The sequence below is a fragment of the Zonotrichia albicollis genome, chromosome 9, assembly GCF_047830755.1.
Source record: "Zonotrichia albicollis isolate bZonAlb1 chromosome 9, bZonAlb1.hap1, whole genome shotgun sequence".
NCBI classification, from domain to species: Eukaryota; Metazoa; Chordata; class Aves; order Passeriformes; family Passerellidae; genus Zonotrichia; species Zonotrichia albicollis.
The window spans coordinates 21,963,577-21,979,731 of record NC_133827.1 but is presented as its reverse complement, the minus strand read 5'-3'; the positions used below and the strand labels follow the sequence as shown (position 1 = coordinate 21,979,731).

Sequence of the window (16,155 nt, the reverse complement as noted above, 5' to 3'; positions counted from 1 at the left end):
TACTTTGGTCACAGACCTCCTGGTGCTGTTAATACTAACGGGCAGTTGAGTAAAACTGATGTTCACAACAAAGATGCAACCTCAGAGTAGAGAAAACCTGCTAGAAAAAACACAATCCTATTTACAGACTGCTTGGTTTGCTGCACTTTTTGCTTGTGAAGTTAAAAATCTCTGATAGCACAATTCAAGGCCAGAAGGTCTGCTAGACATAGTCGTATTTCGAAGGGTAGGGGCGCCTCCCGTCCTCACTTCGAGGAGCATCTTCATATCCCACACCCTTCCTGCTCCTTGGGTCAGCTTCATATCCTGGGCCACCCTTGTAGGGCCCTGTCCTGTAGGAGATGTTCCGGCCTGAGGCGTTGTAGGACACGGCTTTGTAGCTGGAAGAGACACAAGAGGGACATCAGCCTGCGATGGAGGGGCTGTGACTGCTCAGCACTGCACCCTGTGCTCATGGGGGCTTTTAGGGAGCTTTGTGCTGTGTCATCACTTGGAGGCACTCAGAGAGCCCAGCCCACCATCCATGACAACTGCAAGTCCCTTTCAGGTTCTTCCATAAACTTATACTTTCTTTCCCTTAAGCCATTTGTGGAGTGATGGACCCACCAGCAATGATGGGATATGTTGGGGTACAAATTCCTGGTGATGTTACACCATCCCTGGAAAAGTTCCAGGCCAAATTGGACAAGGCTTGGATCTACCTGATCTATGGAAGATGTTCCTGTATACAGCAGCAGTGGAATGGAAAGGGCTTTAGGTCCCTCCCAACCCAAACCCCTCTGGAATTCTACAATTCCATATTAATCACGGCTCAGCTGATGCAACCTACCCCTGCTAATGATTTGCTGTGCAACCTTCAATTCATGGGCCTGAATCTACTAGCACAGTGCAAATGTCACATTTTGAGGTTGGCTCTCATGTCCTCTCTGTTCCTGTGTGAGTCACCGGGTCAGAGAGGGCAAATGCTCACTTCGGACCTCACTAATTATGGACTTCAGGTAGTGATGACCTCAGCAGTGCTAAATTAATGGCTGGATTCTGATCCTAAAGGTCTTTTCCAGCCTAAAGGACTCTGTGTTTCCATCACCATGAGAGCTGTCATGACAGGGTGTCACACACCCACATCCTGGGCCAACTGTGGGACACCTGTGCACCCAGCTTTCCTGCAATGCCTCCCCATGCCCACCCAGCCCAGCTTACCGGGATTCCTCTGGGATGAGCCCTTTGCAAGCAAGGCACATCATGATGCCTCCCACGAGGGCCAGGCCCCCTGCCACCCATCCAACAAAGAGGGCTGAGCCAAAGGTGTACCTGCAAAACAGGCGTGGCTGGTGAGGGTGTGACAGGTCCTGTCTGCTGCTGACCAGACACACTGAACACTGGCACAGAATACTCCCTCTGGCCCTACAGTTGTACCCAGAAGTCCCCTGAAATTCACAGAAGTCCCCAGAATTTCCCAGAAGTCCCACCTGCAGTCTGAACCACAATAGCCTCCCTATCCCATTCTTAAGCTGCAAAAACACAGACATCCCAGTCCATTTGCTGACCTCCAGCCCAGACCCTTTCTCCTAAGAATAATCTTCCAAGCCCTGCAACCATCCCAACATACTCCCAGAATTTGCCAATCCCTCAGCAGCAGCCCTGAGGGAGATTTCCACGGTGTAACATGCAGAGTTAGCTGAGCACCCACCTGTTCTGGACGTTCTGCATTCCCTGGTACATGTTGGTGGTGGACATCCAGAAGTTTGTGACCAGCATGTTGGCAAACACGGACACTCCGGTGATGGCACACAGGCCTGAGAGGGGACAGAAGGACAGATTGAGAGCCACACAGTGCAAGAAGTCACCTGGGGCCTCAGGAAAGAGTGTCACACCTCTGGAAAGGTGGGTAAGACACTGCTCTGTGGCCTTCAGCACAAAGGGGGGCCCACAATGTGTCACTCTTTCCTTCCAGGTTTTCCTTGCATCTACAATCCAACATCAGGAATACAATATTGCACAACACATTCTCAAGTCAGACCTGCAGGAATCTTTCACCTGGTGTATTTTGTGACACAAATGAGTTTAACAAACAAGTCATTGTACCAGTAGTTAATTTTAAACATTTGTTTTACAGTGAAAAACATGCACCAAAAATTTCCAGAGAGAATTTTTTTAATGGGAAAACACGCTGTCTGTACCTGAAAGAGGAGATGTCTTTGGCTCACAGCCTGTTTATCACCAGATGTGGAAGACCAGCCCCAGGAGGTGGGAACTTCTTCCATTCATCCAAACAGGGGATGTCTGGGATGGCCATCCCTGACAATCCTGGCAGCAATGTCAAACCTTTGGTTTTCCTCAGCAGAGGAATTCACAGGACACTTGGACATGGACTCACAGACTGATTTGGGTTGGAAGGGACCTTAAAGACCAAGGATAGAAAGGAGCTGGGTTGTCCAGAAGAGCTGAAGTCCAGAACTTTTGGCAGAAAACCCTCACATGACAGTTTTGCTTCTTCCTTCCACAATGTCCAAGGTCAGGCTGGATGGGGCTTGAAGCCCTGATCCAGTGGAAGGTGTCCCTGCCCATGGTAGTATTGGAACTGGATGATTTTTAAGGTCCTTCCAACACAACCCAACCCATTCCATTATTCTAAAATGATAGATGTAAAATGCAAAATTAAAGCTGTGTGGCAGAAGGTGATTCCTCTTTCCAGCTTATACTTTTTGAACTTGTGTTGAATGTCTCATATCCCAGCAAAAGTTAAGCATTGGGATTTTTTTTTAAATAGGGACATTCTCCTTCCCTTTGTTAGGATATAGATTTCATTTAACTTTTATCTCAAAAATAATGTAGGAAAACATGTAAGTGATGTTTTAAGCATTTGCAGTTTTGAGGAACCTGGGCATTCATGCAGTCTTGTAGGCTGGTATCTAAAACCTACAAACCAGGCTACAACAACCCTGGGAATCTTCCTAAAATTATTATGGATAAAGCTCAAAATGGAAAGAAATATTCTACACAAATAAAGGCTATAATAATATATGGCAACAACATTTATAAAACAAATCAAGAGATATACTTCCTTTTTCATCTGTGGGATGTTTTTTCAGCCTTCAATGCAAACTTTTCTGGTTACCAGAGATGTTTTTGTTCCCCAGTCAGAGGTAAAAACCACCTGACCCCAGTAAATCAGGCTGGAGAACAAAGCCAATAACTTCAGAAATGCACCAAGACTTGCCCAGTTCTCAATTCCAGGGAAATGCAAAGCCTTCCATGTGGAAGACATGACAGTTCCCACTTACCAGCAACAATGAACATGATGCCAGAGGTCAGGGTCATGTTGGCTTTGGCAGTGTCCTCCATGCTCCCAATCCGGATGCATTTCAGAGCAAAAATGCACACAAAGAGGCCAAGGAGTCCCAGGACAATGCCCACGATCATGAGGGCCCTCACAGCCTGAAACATCGCTGCAAAACAAACAGCAAGGGCCTCAATGAGTGGCTGAGATGGGATTTGTCAGAGTCTGGGGGACTTCCAAAGATTGCCTCTGTCTGAAAATAGAAATATTAAAGAAGAAAACCTTGGAAAATGGGCACTGAATCTATTCCATATTATCAGTGGCACCTCTGGAAGTACAGCTGTTTGACTTAACTTCCCAAGGAGTTTGGTGGTTTAGGCAGCATTTTTTTTTTTGGAAATATTCAATAGCAGCAGTTGTGAAATTCATGGAGAAGAGTTAGTGAGGAGCTGGGATAAGCATGGATTGTTCCATAACCACAGTGGTTGAGAAAGGGCTCTTCTTTCCTCCCCAGTCAGCAATGGAAGCAGACAGCTCCACCCACCTATCCAGAATATTTCCAGCTATTGCATGACTCAAAATGCAGTTCTGTATGTTCCTGCTTCTCAGTAAAGACATAGAAAAGAGGAAAAAAACATTACATGGAGAGGAGGAGAGAGCATCAAAGCTCTGGCAACCATTTCCCTCACCATATCCTTCCCATAGTTGTTTGGAACATCAGTGCTGGATAAATCTGTCCACGTTCATGAATAAAACATCCAAATATCCCCATCCTGAATTGGCAGCAGTGTGCCATGAGTTGGGAATGCTGTGGGTCATGCCCATGGGACCTGAGGCCTGAAGGAGGCAAAAACCCTTCAGACTCCTCTTGGGTGGAGTAGAAAAGTAAAAAGAGAGGTAAAGCGAGACTGGCACCTTTAAAACTGGAGAAGTGGTGGGGGAAAGAGTACTTGAATACCAAGGTGATTCTCTAATAAGGTGGCACATATCCCATCTTTTTCCAGACACTTCCCCTCCCCACTTGTGCACAAGTCCCTGGCAGAGACAGGAAGGCAGCAGAGCCCTGGTAGGGGTGCTGGGGAGTATTTCAAGGGCTGCTGGGATTTGGTTGAGACACATTGCAGCCTCTCCTTACCCTGCCACAAGCTCCCACAGCCCTGGGTCTGGCTTTGGTGTTCCCCAAGCATGATTGCCCCTCTTCAGGGAAGAGAAAGTGGGCTCATGATGGAGTGAAACAGGTGGAAAACAGATTCCACAGCCCCTGGGACATCTCTGCCCTGGCTGTCACCCCTTTGCTGGATGACCACGGTGCCCAATGGTGCAGGGGAGCACAGAGCCCTTGCACAGGTTGGGAGAAGGGTTTCTAAACCCTTCCCAGGAGGGTGCTGGGTGACTGGGGGGCTCTCCTGGCCTGTGGGATGTCAGGAAGCGGAGCAGAACTGCTCTGGCACTGTGGCACACACGGAAGCAGGCGGGCTGCCATTCCACAGGCCGGGAATACACCACCTTCTCCCATCCAGCAGTCCCACTGCCTCAGCTCTTATGACTCAATTTGCCCTTATCAGCTGATAACGAGTGCTAACGAGCCGGGGGTTTTCAATCTCCCATTCATCAGCCCCCAGGTAGGAGCTCATTAGTTATGATCCATCAGGGGATGGCGGATACGCCTTATCAGCCCTCAGAGGTTGTTCCGCAGCACCTGATGGGAAGCAGAAAGAGGAGGAAATTTCAATCTTCGTTTGTCTTTGCAACCACCAAAGTTTCTTTGCAAAAGCTTTTGTTTCAGGGCAGGCAGGAGAGGCTGATAATCCAAGAGCATGGATCATGATGGATGCTCCTTGTCCCCAAGACAGTGCTTCATTCCTGGGTGCTCCCTGCAGGTTCCTGGGTGTCATCACTGGGCTGTTTTGAACCCTTCAAGCAGTGACCCCAAACAAAGATCCCACAGAGGATCTTTGGTTCTCAGGAGGTGTTCCCAGTGCCTTGGGTGCCCATGGAAGGACACAACAGGCAGGGCCAAGCCAAGCAGCCAAGCACTGTCATGAATCTCCATTGAAAGGAGCTGTTGGAAAGGGGAGGGAGAGGAGCACAGCAGGGCATGACAGAAAAAATGCCAGATAACCATTCCTGCACCCATGAGACTGACCATCTCCACTAAGAGGTGGAAAGGAGAAAAAAGTTGTTTCTGCTGTGGCATGAGGACCTCTCCCCTTGACTCCCAGGACTTGAAGTGGGAGCTGTTTGGAAAGGCAGCACTGCAGTTTCAAGGGAATTTTGGCATCCATTGAAAGTCCTTTGAAAAGAGCTGCTTTTCCAAAGGTGAATGACCTTTGCTTGGAGGAAGGAGTGGAAGGGCTTAGACAAACAAAGTGGGAGACTAAGGAAAAGTGGTATCAGGAGCAGTAGGAAGCAAACAGCCCTGGAGTTACAAAACCTGCCTTTTGCACACACCTGAGGGAGGATAACCTGGCTTCCACACCAGGGCTGGTGTTCCATAACAAGGGAACAGCAAAAGCACCAACAGAAACTGCTTCTCCACCAAAATAAATGGCAGTGATGTGAAACCACAACCTGCATCCCTGTTTTCCAGAGGTAACGGAAACTGGATAGTTGTCTTCCTCCCTCATGTGAGTGGTGAGAGGTGAGCAAGATAAAACAACTTTAAGTCATTTAAATGACCATCACCTGCATTTCTGTTGCTAATACATAATAAAGAGATGGAATCTGACTTTATGACCAGTAATAATTGATGGGATATAGAAATTTTAGGGAAATTAAGTACATTCAGCAGGTGTTTAGGTTAAGCAAATTCCAACCGGGACACTTTTTCTATATGTTTGAAGGAATAAATCAATTAAATGGATTCACAAAGACAACTCTGACAGGATATCTCTAACAACAGAAATTGTCCATGAGTGCTTTGCATATTTCTTCATTGCCATATTACTTTAAAATAACTGAAAAAGTAAAATCTTGATTGGGATAAATTGACATTAAAATGATGGTTCCCATTTCCTTATGGCTCATTTAAAACACAATCACCTGTCCAAAGCATTATGAAGAGATATAGTGGTCAACATTTTGTAGAGATAGTTGTATAAATCTAATTTTTAGTCTTTAAAAAAAAATCCTCATGGGAGATGTGACTTTAAATATCAGGTTTGCTCTTCCAAATGGGAAAGAATTCAACTGGAAATCCTGAAGCTGGATACACAGAGACACATTTATTCCATGGCACCCCTCAGAGAGTCACAGGTCCTCAGCAAAGGTTGAGGGCATCCCTGAGGATGGCATCCCTGAGGATACAGGGCTGGAACACACATCACACTTGGATCAACAGTTGCAAAAGGCCCATGCACAGCACTGCTTTCTTGGACCTTTTTGTGATCATGCACCAGGAGTGAGAAACTCCCAGGGCCAAATTCACTGCTGGTCTAGGATCAGTGGAATACCCTCACATGGGGTGGGGTGGGAAAATCAGCTCTTTTGGGAACATGAGTAAGAAAACAGGACAGCAATACACCTCTGCATTCTGCTTCTGTAGGCATTAACACTGCCCAGGTGATGGGCAGTGACTGAACACATCTTTCCCTTTCATGCCCTTCCTACCTGCACCTCTCACAGGCCGATTTCTCCCATTTCAGTTCTATCTTTTCAAAAACAGTACATTTCAATCATTTCCATTATCCTATAACACTATACAATTGCATGCAGCCCTTTTCCTTGTGTTTCCATTCCCAGCAACAATACCTAGAGGGTTAAACATCCTCACTCTCCTCACCTCAGTGGAGCTGCTCTGATTTATGCCAGCAGTGATGCTGAACCCATGATGCTCACCAGACATCCCACACACATGCTCCAGGTTGTAACCCCCACCAATAACCCCCACCACAAAAATCATTTTGGCAACAAATATGCTCCTATTTTTATGCTCCTAACATAACACTGGAAATGTTATTCCTCACAAGGTGCTTTAAGATACCTGCTCCTATTTTCAGATGTAGATCTCCAGGAGAGCCCCTGGGTGACACCTGGAGTGGTTTTGCCCCTACCTGGCAGCCCAAGGATAGTGAAATACGGCCGACACTCGGTGAAGCCGGAGCTCTGCCGCACACAGCTCCTCCACAGCCCCTGGTACTGGAACACAGCCGTGACCGGGTTGTCATACAGGTCCTGCGTGCTCCACGTGTCCATGGCCGTGGCCATGATGCTGCCCCCAACGCCCAGCGATGACACCAGGAACCCCATCACCTGGCAGATGGTGGTGGACATGGTGAGTCCCCGGAGAGCAGAGGTGGCGCGGCCCCGAGGGAGCTGCAGTCCTACTGGGGCACCCGAGTCCTCCTGCCTGAGCCACCAGCAGCGCAGCTGCTCTTATCAGATGCTTTCCATTGAGGGCTGTTTGCTCAAAGTGTTTTTGCAAGATAGTCCAGTTTCACTCTCGCTGCCGGCGAGGTTTGTGCCGGCAGGGCTTGGAGATAGGAGCTTTTGTCCTTTAGAAGTGCTTGTCCTTCCATGTTTAAGCAGCCACGCTCTGCTGAGAGTTGGGTAACCCACTTGGGGCTTGGCCAGCCCCCTGAAACCCTTTGCTGCCCATTGGGCCTCTCCTGCCTGCTTGGCACAGGGCAAAGACCATGTTCCCAGGGAATTCAGCAGCTGGCCCAGGCCACCACCTCCCCATCCCTCTGCTGATGCCACGGGACAATCTGTCCCCCATGGAGGTATCCTCACAAGAGGCACAATGAGAGCCAGGGCTCTGTCAGAGATGTGGGGGCCACCAGCACAGCCCAGGGATGTGGCTGCTCCTTGCAGTGCCCTCGGGCATCGCTGAGCTTCCACTGGATGGTGACCATGGCACAGCTCAGGGCACCAAGCCAAGAGCCCCAAACTGATCCAGCAAAGCTCCTCCAGCCCCGTTCTCCACCCACCCACCCACATCCCCACTGCCATCACGAGGACACACTGAAACCCATGTGGGAGGGAGGAGAGCACAGGGAGCACTGGGAAATGACTTTTCTGAGGGGATGCTTGTCTGCGTTGACTGGAAGGATGGTTCTGGGAAAGGGATGGGGGATGCAAAAAGGGGGAAATTCATTATCACAGTGGAGAGGTGAGCTGGGCTCTTGGGAACAACATAAATCTACTGTGCCACTCTGCCAGTGGAGTCAGTGAGGTACAAGAACCTTCCAGGCTTTACACTCATCCATTCTCATCCAATATCTCCCTCCAACTGACTTACTTCAGTCCTGATCTAGAAGCAAATTCCTACTTTAAACTGCCCATACCACAGGCACCATCCACAACAGCACCTGGATGTGAGAGGCACCAGGAATAGAGGAAAGGCTTATTTGCGTCCATGAGGAGCAACAATAGGGCTATTACACCCTGGGTATTGCTCCTGTCTTCTGGAGAACAACCGTCCAGGACATCCCTCGGCTTGTGGGGCTCTGCTGGAGCAGCCAGAGCACAATTCCATGTCAAGTGGCAATCACAGCACTCTCAAGTCAGGCATAAGATGTCTTTGCTTCTATCAGTTTTATTCAAATGTCATTATTTTCACTCACTTTGGCAAGTTTGTATCACAGGAAGGGTCAGTTCTGACCTACCTAAAGTTGCCAGCAAAAATAATAAAGTGAATGAAAACCATGGAAGGGAACCCTCAAGAACCAGAGGTGGTAAAGAGCTGCTCATCCTCTGTGAAGGATAAGGAATGATGAGGAAATTCCTTATTTTGCATAATGATTTTTGATAGATCAGTGCTGGAGAATACTTAGAAGCTGAGACAACAACTAGGGATGAGAAGGACCTGGAACACAGAAGGACAAAAAGTGCTAAAATGTGGTCAGTTCTCCCTCCCATCCCTTGTAGTCCCACAGCCAGAACTGTGTCCTAGTCCAGAAAATCCAGTTTCATTGAAGCCCTGACATTCTTGAGCAGCTCTCCAGGATGATTCTTGTCCTTCCCATGCCCCAGGATTTGCCTTCTTGTTTCTGGCCATCTAGTGGTGACAGCTCACATCCCTTCTTCTGGGCTGAACCTCATCAGAACACACCAGAGGGAGTGATGTTCCTTTGAGACATAACCCTTATTCCCAAGTGCATGCAACAGTGCACAGAGAAATGAACCCATAGACTGGTCACAGCTGAAAATAACCCCTGGGGAGGAAAAGGGAAGGAAAGGGAGAGAATTAAATGGGTGAACTTTTTTTTTTTTCCCAGCTTTTTTTTTCCCTCAAACACCTCTGCCGCCTTTTAAATGATTGTTTTTTTCTGCTCAGTTGGACATTTGGGTGGTTGCAGGAATATCAATGGTGGTGGCCCTTCCATCCCTGTATCCACATTTGCTTTGGTGGGAGGGGACACACCACTCCTTCCTCCACCTTGGCTGCTGGATCTGGCCATGTGCAGCAGGAGCTCCTCTTCAAAACAACAGCGAGCTTTTCTTCTCCTTCCTTCTCCTTCTCCTTCTCCTTCTCCTTCTCCTTCTCCTTCTCCTTCTCCTTCTCCTTCTCCTTCTCCTTCTCCTTCTCCTTCTCCTTCTCCTTCTCCTTCTCCTTCTCCTTCTCCTGTTTCTCATCTCAAGCTCTGCTGATCCCCCCCAAGACACCTATTGGAAAGAGGGCCACCCCTGGATGTGCCAATGTCCAGTCCATCACCTCAGTAACCTTTCCTTGGGAATGGAATTTTTCCTTGTGGATGGAGATGCTGTTTCTCATCATGGTTCTTACTCAGGGACATCAAAACCCCAGAGCAATGGTGAAACAGTCAAAAAACAACACCAAATTCTCCAGGTGTGCAGGAAAGTCCACGAGAACCAGCCTGGCTTTGGTTTGCAAGGCCAGATGGGACAATGTCTCTAAAGAAGAGAAGCTAACACAAGGTTGGACATTCCCTACTCGTGTGCTGTCCCCAAAAATGGAGCCAAGGAAGGAATTTTGCTGCTAATGGTCATGCTGCAGTCCTTGATTAAGAGTTAAACACCCAGCCATGCTCAGCACTCCACATATTGCCATCTTTGAAGAATTTCTGTGGTTTGGGGGGCTTCTGTTTGCTCATCCCTAAAATATTGGCTGAAGTGTCCTCCAGCCATCCCATTGCCATTTCTCCTGCTCTGACTAGAACATACTTGAAAGAGTGAGAATTCAAAACTCCCACATTTTCCTCAGTGGATGCTTGACACAGAATTTTGGAGACAAAATCCAAATTTGTTTGCTTCCCAACCCTTCCCCAGCACATTTCCTTTGCCTTTCTCAAATATTCAGATTTTAAGCTTATTTTTAATGTTTTTTTCTGAGCTGCCCATGATAGGGAAAAATGCATTCATCCCATTTTCCCAGATAACAGAGAATCCCCTGGGAGTTTCAGCACAACCCAAGAAGGGGCTGGGTGAGAGGAAGGCTGTGGAGCACGTCTGAGCATCTACACCACAACCTGATGCTCATCTCCAGCCACCCCGTGGAGATGACCACAGCCAGGATTGGTTGAAGGATGGGAATCTCTCTCCAAACAATCTGTGGATTGTCTCCAGCAGCTGAATGCTTGGCCAGAGGGTTTCCCAATCCACATGGAAATGCTGAGCTGTGTCTGAGGAAATGGAATGGCGAGGCTGCAGCTCACCAAGGAGCAGAGAACAGGGCTCCCACTGAGCATTGGTACAGCTCCAGTGGTTTACCCAAATGAGGAAAAGAAGGGGGCTTTGTGGCCACTCCCCTGTGCCCCTTTATTCCAGCTCATAGTTGCTTTATCTCTCCAGGCGTTGACTCTGTGTTATCTCAAAACCGGTCCCCGGGCCCAGGCAGCTCCTGAATGTTATCGCTGCCTCTCCCACAAAAATCACCTCCAGCTCATGTTTGCTCTCAAATTTGCAAACACAGCTCACACCCTGCCAGCTGCCCACACCAGCCCAGCCTGCTCAGGCCCAGACTAAGCAAACCCACCCTTCTCTTCCTGCCCCTCCATTGTCGGGACCACCCCAGGATTCGTGAATGTGGTCCACAATAGGAAGGGCTGAATGGCCTTTCTGGAATTCAGTGAGGGAAGTGGGTCATGGAAGGACCCCATCCCACCTCAGATCCACACCACTGGGGGTGGTCAAGAGTGTGCTCTGAGATCCCTCAGCTGAGCTGGGGTGCATGAGGCTGAACTTGCCTACACATCTCTAAGCCATAGCTCAGCCCCAGATCTCCACACCATTGCTCCTTCCTCTTCTGGCCCTCATCCCAAACCCCTTAGGATTTTTTTACCTTTTCTCTCATCCTTTCATGATGTAAAGGCAGAAAACAATAAATATGACACACGTACTCAGCTCCCTGCCAGCTCCTCCCACCCTGAGTGTCCCTGGGGTTCCTGAGGTCTCCCAATGGTGCTTTCCCCATCCCCACACCTCCCTCAGCTCCAGCTGTGAGTGCAAATCCATCAGAGCCTCACACATGTCCTGGTAGGATATATCAAGTCTCCAGCCTACCTGGACCACCTAAATACTTCTGCACCCAAAACGTGACCTTGTAAGACTTTTAGCAGGTTACAGCAGTTGCCTGCAGTTGTTTCAAAATTCAGAGCTGACCTGGCTGGTTGAAAGGATTTCAAGCAGCAAACAGACCTTGAAAGAGACTTTGCCCTGGCCATCACTGGTGGAGGATCATGACATGGCACTTAACACTTCCCATCCTTACAAACTTTGGGCATGAAACAGTTCCAGGGAGCAGAGATGCTGTTGCCTTGGCCAGTGACTGCCCTGTCTCCAAAATCAGGTTATTTGCTATGGTTATGCCACAAAATGGTTGTGGGTTGCATGAAATGAAAGAAAACTTTGTCAGAGCATCGATGTACAAGGAAAGATCCAGAGAAGCCAATGTTGATGATTCCTAGACATGAATTCCCCTCAGGAAACATCTATGCACTGCTGCTACCGTGCACCAGCAAAATTGAAATTTATGGAAAATCTAGGCAGTCGTGGTTGCATTCCCATGGGCTCTTTTCCCTCTGAGCACTCTAAGAACCTGGGCATTTTTATCAGTTGGAGAAGTTGAACAAGTTAGACTTGTTCATCTTCTTTTCTGCTCTCAAGACTGTCAACGTTCGCCATTGAAAAAGCAAGAATATTCTCCTATTTCAAGCCAACAGCCCTTTGCTCCACAGCAGAGAGATATCTCAGCCCTTCTGAAGGGGTAAAAAGAGCTTTGGACCAGATGGAGAAATGTCCTTGGAAAAATTGTTGGAGAAGGCTCCCTGAAGAGGTGTGGAAAAAAGACACTGACACAGACACCAGGGAAATCACAGCCTGTGCAATTGTAGTTTAGCAAAGTTGGAAGAAACTGCAAAATTCTGCTCTGAGCAGAAATCACCTCATGATCTCCACACAATATGAAACCACCAGCCTCGCCCAGCTCAGCTTTTGCTATTTCTCCCTTATTTGTGCGCTCAGTTTCCAACTATGTCCTCCAGACCATCTTCCGCTAAAGCAAGAAGCAAAAATTAACAGGAGAAAACAAAATCAGAACAAATACGTCCAGTCCTCCAGTGCCACATTTCACCAGAGAGCGACTGTTTATAGCTGAGCAGCCAGAGCCATAAACTGACTGGGTAATTTCTCATTTCTATCTATTATCTTGATTTTTCCTCAATCCATTTGAAATTAAAATTCCCAACTAAATTGAAGATAGATGATGGGCAAGACAAGCTTAATCTTTGCTGTGGGAGCGAGGGATTGAGGTGAAAAAAACCTCGGAACCCAAAACTTCCTCGATGTGCTCGGGTCACCTCGCTGCTTTGCCAGAGTCCTATTATTTTTATTCACTCTGGCACTATTGTTCCCAATATAAATTGCCATTGTCAGGATAATAAATAGGGGTTGATAATGGAAATGCTGACAAACCATTAACTCTGGGGTAGTTTGTGAGGGAGGTTTCATGGGGATCAAGGTGCCGCACACTTAAAATAAATGTGGGGATGATGCACTTATATAGTATCTGAGTAAATTAATAATAGGATTTTTAGCATCATTTCCCCTCCTCGGATTGGGGTGCCACCTTTGCTGGTGGTGGGTGGGAAGAAATGCCCATAGGAGCAGCTGGATTCAGGAGACAGAGCCAATCCATAAAGCACAGCAGCAGGATGTGAGGCTTTGCTCCAGCTTCTCCAGAGACTGGAAGTGTCAGACAATCCATAACAGGACAAGAAACGGGAGCAGGGAGGGGGCTGACTACAGAAGAACAAGCCCAGTTCATTAAAAAGAAAGGGAAAAATTCCACCTCGTTTTGTAGGGCAGTGCTGATAGCATGGGTCACGAAAAGGATCATTTGGGACAAAGCACATAAATATTCATATTCCCTCACACGGAGCCCACACCATCTCCCTGACACCACTGAGGGTGAGGACAGCAACTTTGGGGGGCTCAGGCATCCACCATCTCTATTTTTATGGTTGTCCTTTATTTCTAGGGCTTTTTTATATCCCTTTTTATAGGTGACAGCAGTAAACCTGGCAAACACAAGTGGGAATTCCACTCTAATTTAAGGGCTTCATCAGAAACCCCAATATTTAGGGTAGGATGCTCATTTCTGTCCCTGGCTGGGAGGGATCCACAGAGCTTGTGAGATGGAGCTGAGGAATCACAGAAACACAGAACCCCAGGATGGTTTGGGTTGGAAGGGACTTTAGGAACCACCTTGTTCCACCCCCTTTCTGTGTGCAGGGCCATGGGCACACTGATCTCTACCAGCCCCTCTAAATGCAGGAAAATCTTGCTAATGCAGGAAATCCATCCGCTCAACATTCCCATTTTAGAACATTAATACCTGCCCAACAGACACCAGTCTGGATGTTTTGGAAGTGCAAAGAAACCATCCCTGGTTTTCTGCTTTTTGCTGTAGGCCTGAGGTCAGTGACAAAGGTGTGAAAGGACAAAACCCCCTGGATTTCAAGTATTCTGATTTCTTCAGAGATTAGAGTAGTTCCCAGAGCTGAACACTTGAAAAGGTTAATTGCTTCTTTCGTGGAGTTACAGTTTTTGTCATTTTAAGCTTTTTGAGCAGAAGAACTGCAAGAACTGGAAGAATTGCAGTGTTTTGTGGGAGCATCTGTGTCGGGAGGGTTTAGTTTTCACACCTCCATTTATTCTTCACATGGTAAATTTAATCTCTTTCTAAAATCATTAAGGTTGGAAAAGACCTCTAAAATCAAGTCCAACCATTAACCCAGCGAGTTTTACCAACTTGCCCTGCCCTTTTCTCCCTGAGTTTTCCCTTGGTGAAGCTGCTCAGCTTTGCTGACTGGGAGAGCAGTGTGTGAATACCAGCCCTGCACAAATACCCTTCTCTGGATGACATCCTTCAGCTGGACACCCAGCCAGGATCAGGCTCATGTCCTTCTAGGAAAACACATCTCTGTACCTGAGAGTCCAAACAGGGCCATTCCAAGCCACAGCTCCAGCAGGAGGACAGTGCTCAGGGTGTGGGGAAGCCACAGCACAGCCAATGCCAGACAGCAGCTGGGAATGAGCATCCAGAGAGGAGCACCACAAAAACACAGCTCAGGGGATGAAACACCTCCCCAGCTGGTGTCTGAGGCCACAGCCACGCTGGGTTATATTGGTTTGATTTGTGCCTTCTCTTGAGAGAAGCAATTTTTGTGCACAATGCCCCTTTCTGTGTGTTTTGGAAATGCCATTTTGCAGAAGTTCTGCAGTGATTTCCTGATATAATTGGCTTCTTCCCTCCATTCTGGCTGTATCAAAGCACAGAGGCCAGATGGGTATATGAGTCTAAGTGCCTTTTTTCTCACTGTATTAAGGCAAGAAGAAACCCCAGATAATCCTGTTGTAACCTAATTGTTTGCACCCCGAGATACTCTGGGCACAACCGGGACAGGAATTATTCCCGTGGCAGAAAAAACTGGAACCAAAGGAGAATTAGGGAGAAATCCAGCCTGGTGGTGTTAGCCCAAATAGAAATACAGTGAGCTGAACTGTGACATATCCTCTTAGGAAAGGATCTTCTCCAGTGACAAGACTATTAGTGGCTTCTGGTGGGAAGCCACACACAGCCACACAGCTTGGGCAGGAATCTGAGCCACACAGGGCACAGGGGACAAATCTCCCCATGGAGCAGCCTGGACAACACCTCAGGATGCATGTAATGAGTTTGCTGAACCTCAGCTTGGTCATGGATTTGCCTTGAGGTACCTCCAAGGACCTGTTGTCCAAACAGGGTGAGTACTTGATGTCTTTTGGCCGAAATTTGATAGAAAATCCCCCGCTGCTCATGCAGAGATTGTGTCCCACCCCCTCCCACTCTTCCCTGGCGCCATCAGGCCCTACCTGGCAGCCCCAGGATGGTGAAGTAGCCGCGGCACTCGGTGAAGCCGGAGCTCTCCCGGACACAGGTGCGCCACAGGCCCTGGTAGTTGAAGACGGCCGTCACCGGGTTGTTGTACAGGTCCTGGGTGCTCCACTGGTCCATGCAGGTGGAGGCAATGATGCCCCCGATGCCCAGGGCGGACACCACGAAACCCATGGACTGGCAGATTGTCACCGACATGGTGCCAGGTGCGCGGGAGCCTCCACAAGCCAAGTCTGGGGCAGGCAGCCAGGGTGCCAGGGACTTTTAGCTGGAGGCAGTGCCTACGTCACGGCAGCAGGCAGGAGTGCTCTGGGTGCACCACGCAAACCTCCCCTTGCCTTTATCTGTTTCGGTGAGATAATTTCCTCGCTCGGTACCAAGAGCCATTTGTTCCAGCTCGCTCTCTGTTTACCTTCTCCCTCCAGGCAGAGGCACGGCCGGACGAGACCAGCGGGTCCCTCTGGAGAGCTTCCACAGGAACGCCAGGGCACCTCAGGAGACCAAGCACAGAGGGGCTTAAACTGGATGAAACATAAAA

General features: G+C 48.3%; 1 protein-coding gene across 2 annotated transcripts; it reads right to left on the bottom strand.

The window, feature by feature from the left end:
- Positions 1 to 202: 202 nt before the first annotated feature.
- On the bottom strand, positions 203 to 15,815 carry CLDN18 (claudin 18). 2 transcript variants are annotated; one of them, XM_005489550.2, is made up of 5 exons: positions 15,596 to 15,815; positions 3,285 to 3,449; positions 1,691 to 1,796; positions 1,201 to 1,311; positions 203 to 380 (listed from the first exon to the last, which is right to left on the bottom strand). In XM_005489550.2, exons 1-5 carry the CDS (start codon positions 15,813 to 15,815, stop codon positions 203 to 205), a joined length of 780 nt encoding a protein of 259 aa, XP_005489607.1. The 2 variants fall into 2 exon arrangements, with proteins under 2 accessions (XP_005489607.1, XP_005489606.1); XM_005489549.2 differs by lacking the exon at positions 15,596 to 15,815 and adding an exon at positions 7,333 to 7,552.
- Positions 15,816 to 16,155: the final 340 nt, after the last annotated feature.

Coding starts and splice junctions, on each gene's coding strand:
- CLDN18 (XM_005489550.2), bottom strand. CDS start 15,815: ATGTCGGTGACAATCTGCCAGTCCATGGGTTTCGTGGTGTCCGCCCTG. Junction 1,797..3,284: donor CATCATGTTCATTGTTGCTG/GTAAGTGGGAAC, acceptor GTCCCCTCTCAG/GCCTGTGTGCCATCACCGGA. Junction 1,312..1,690: donor ATGCAGAACGTCCAGAACAG/GTGGGTGCTCAG, acceptor CCTGTTTTGCAG/GTACACCTTTGGCTCAGCCC.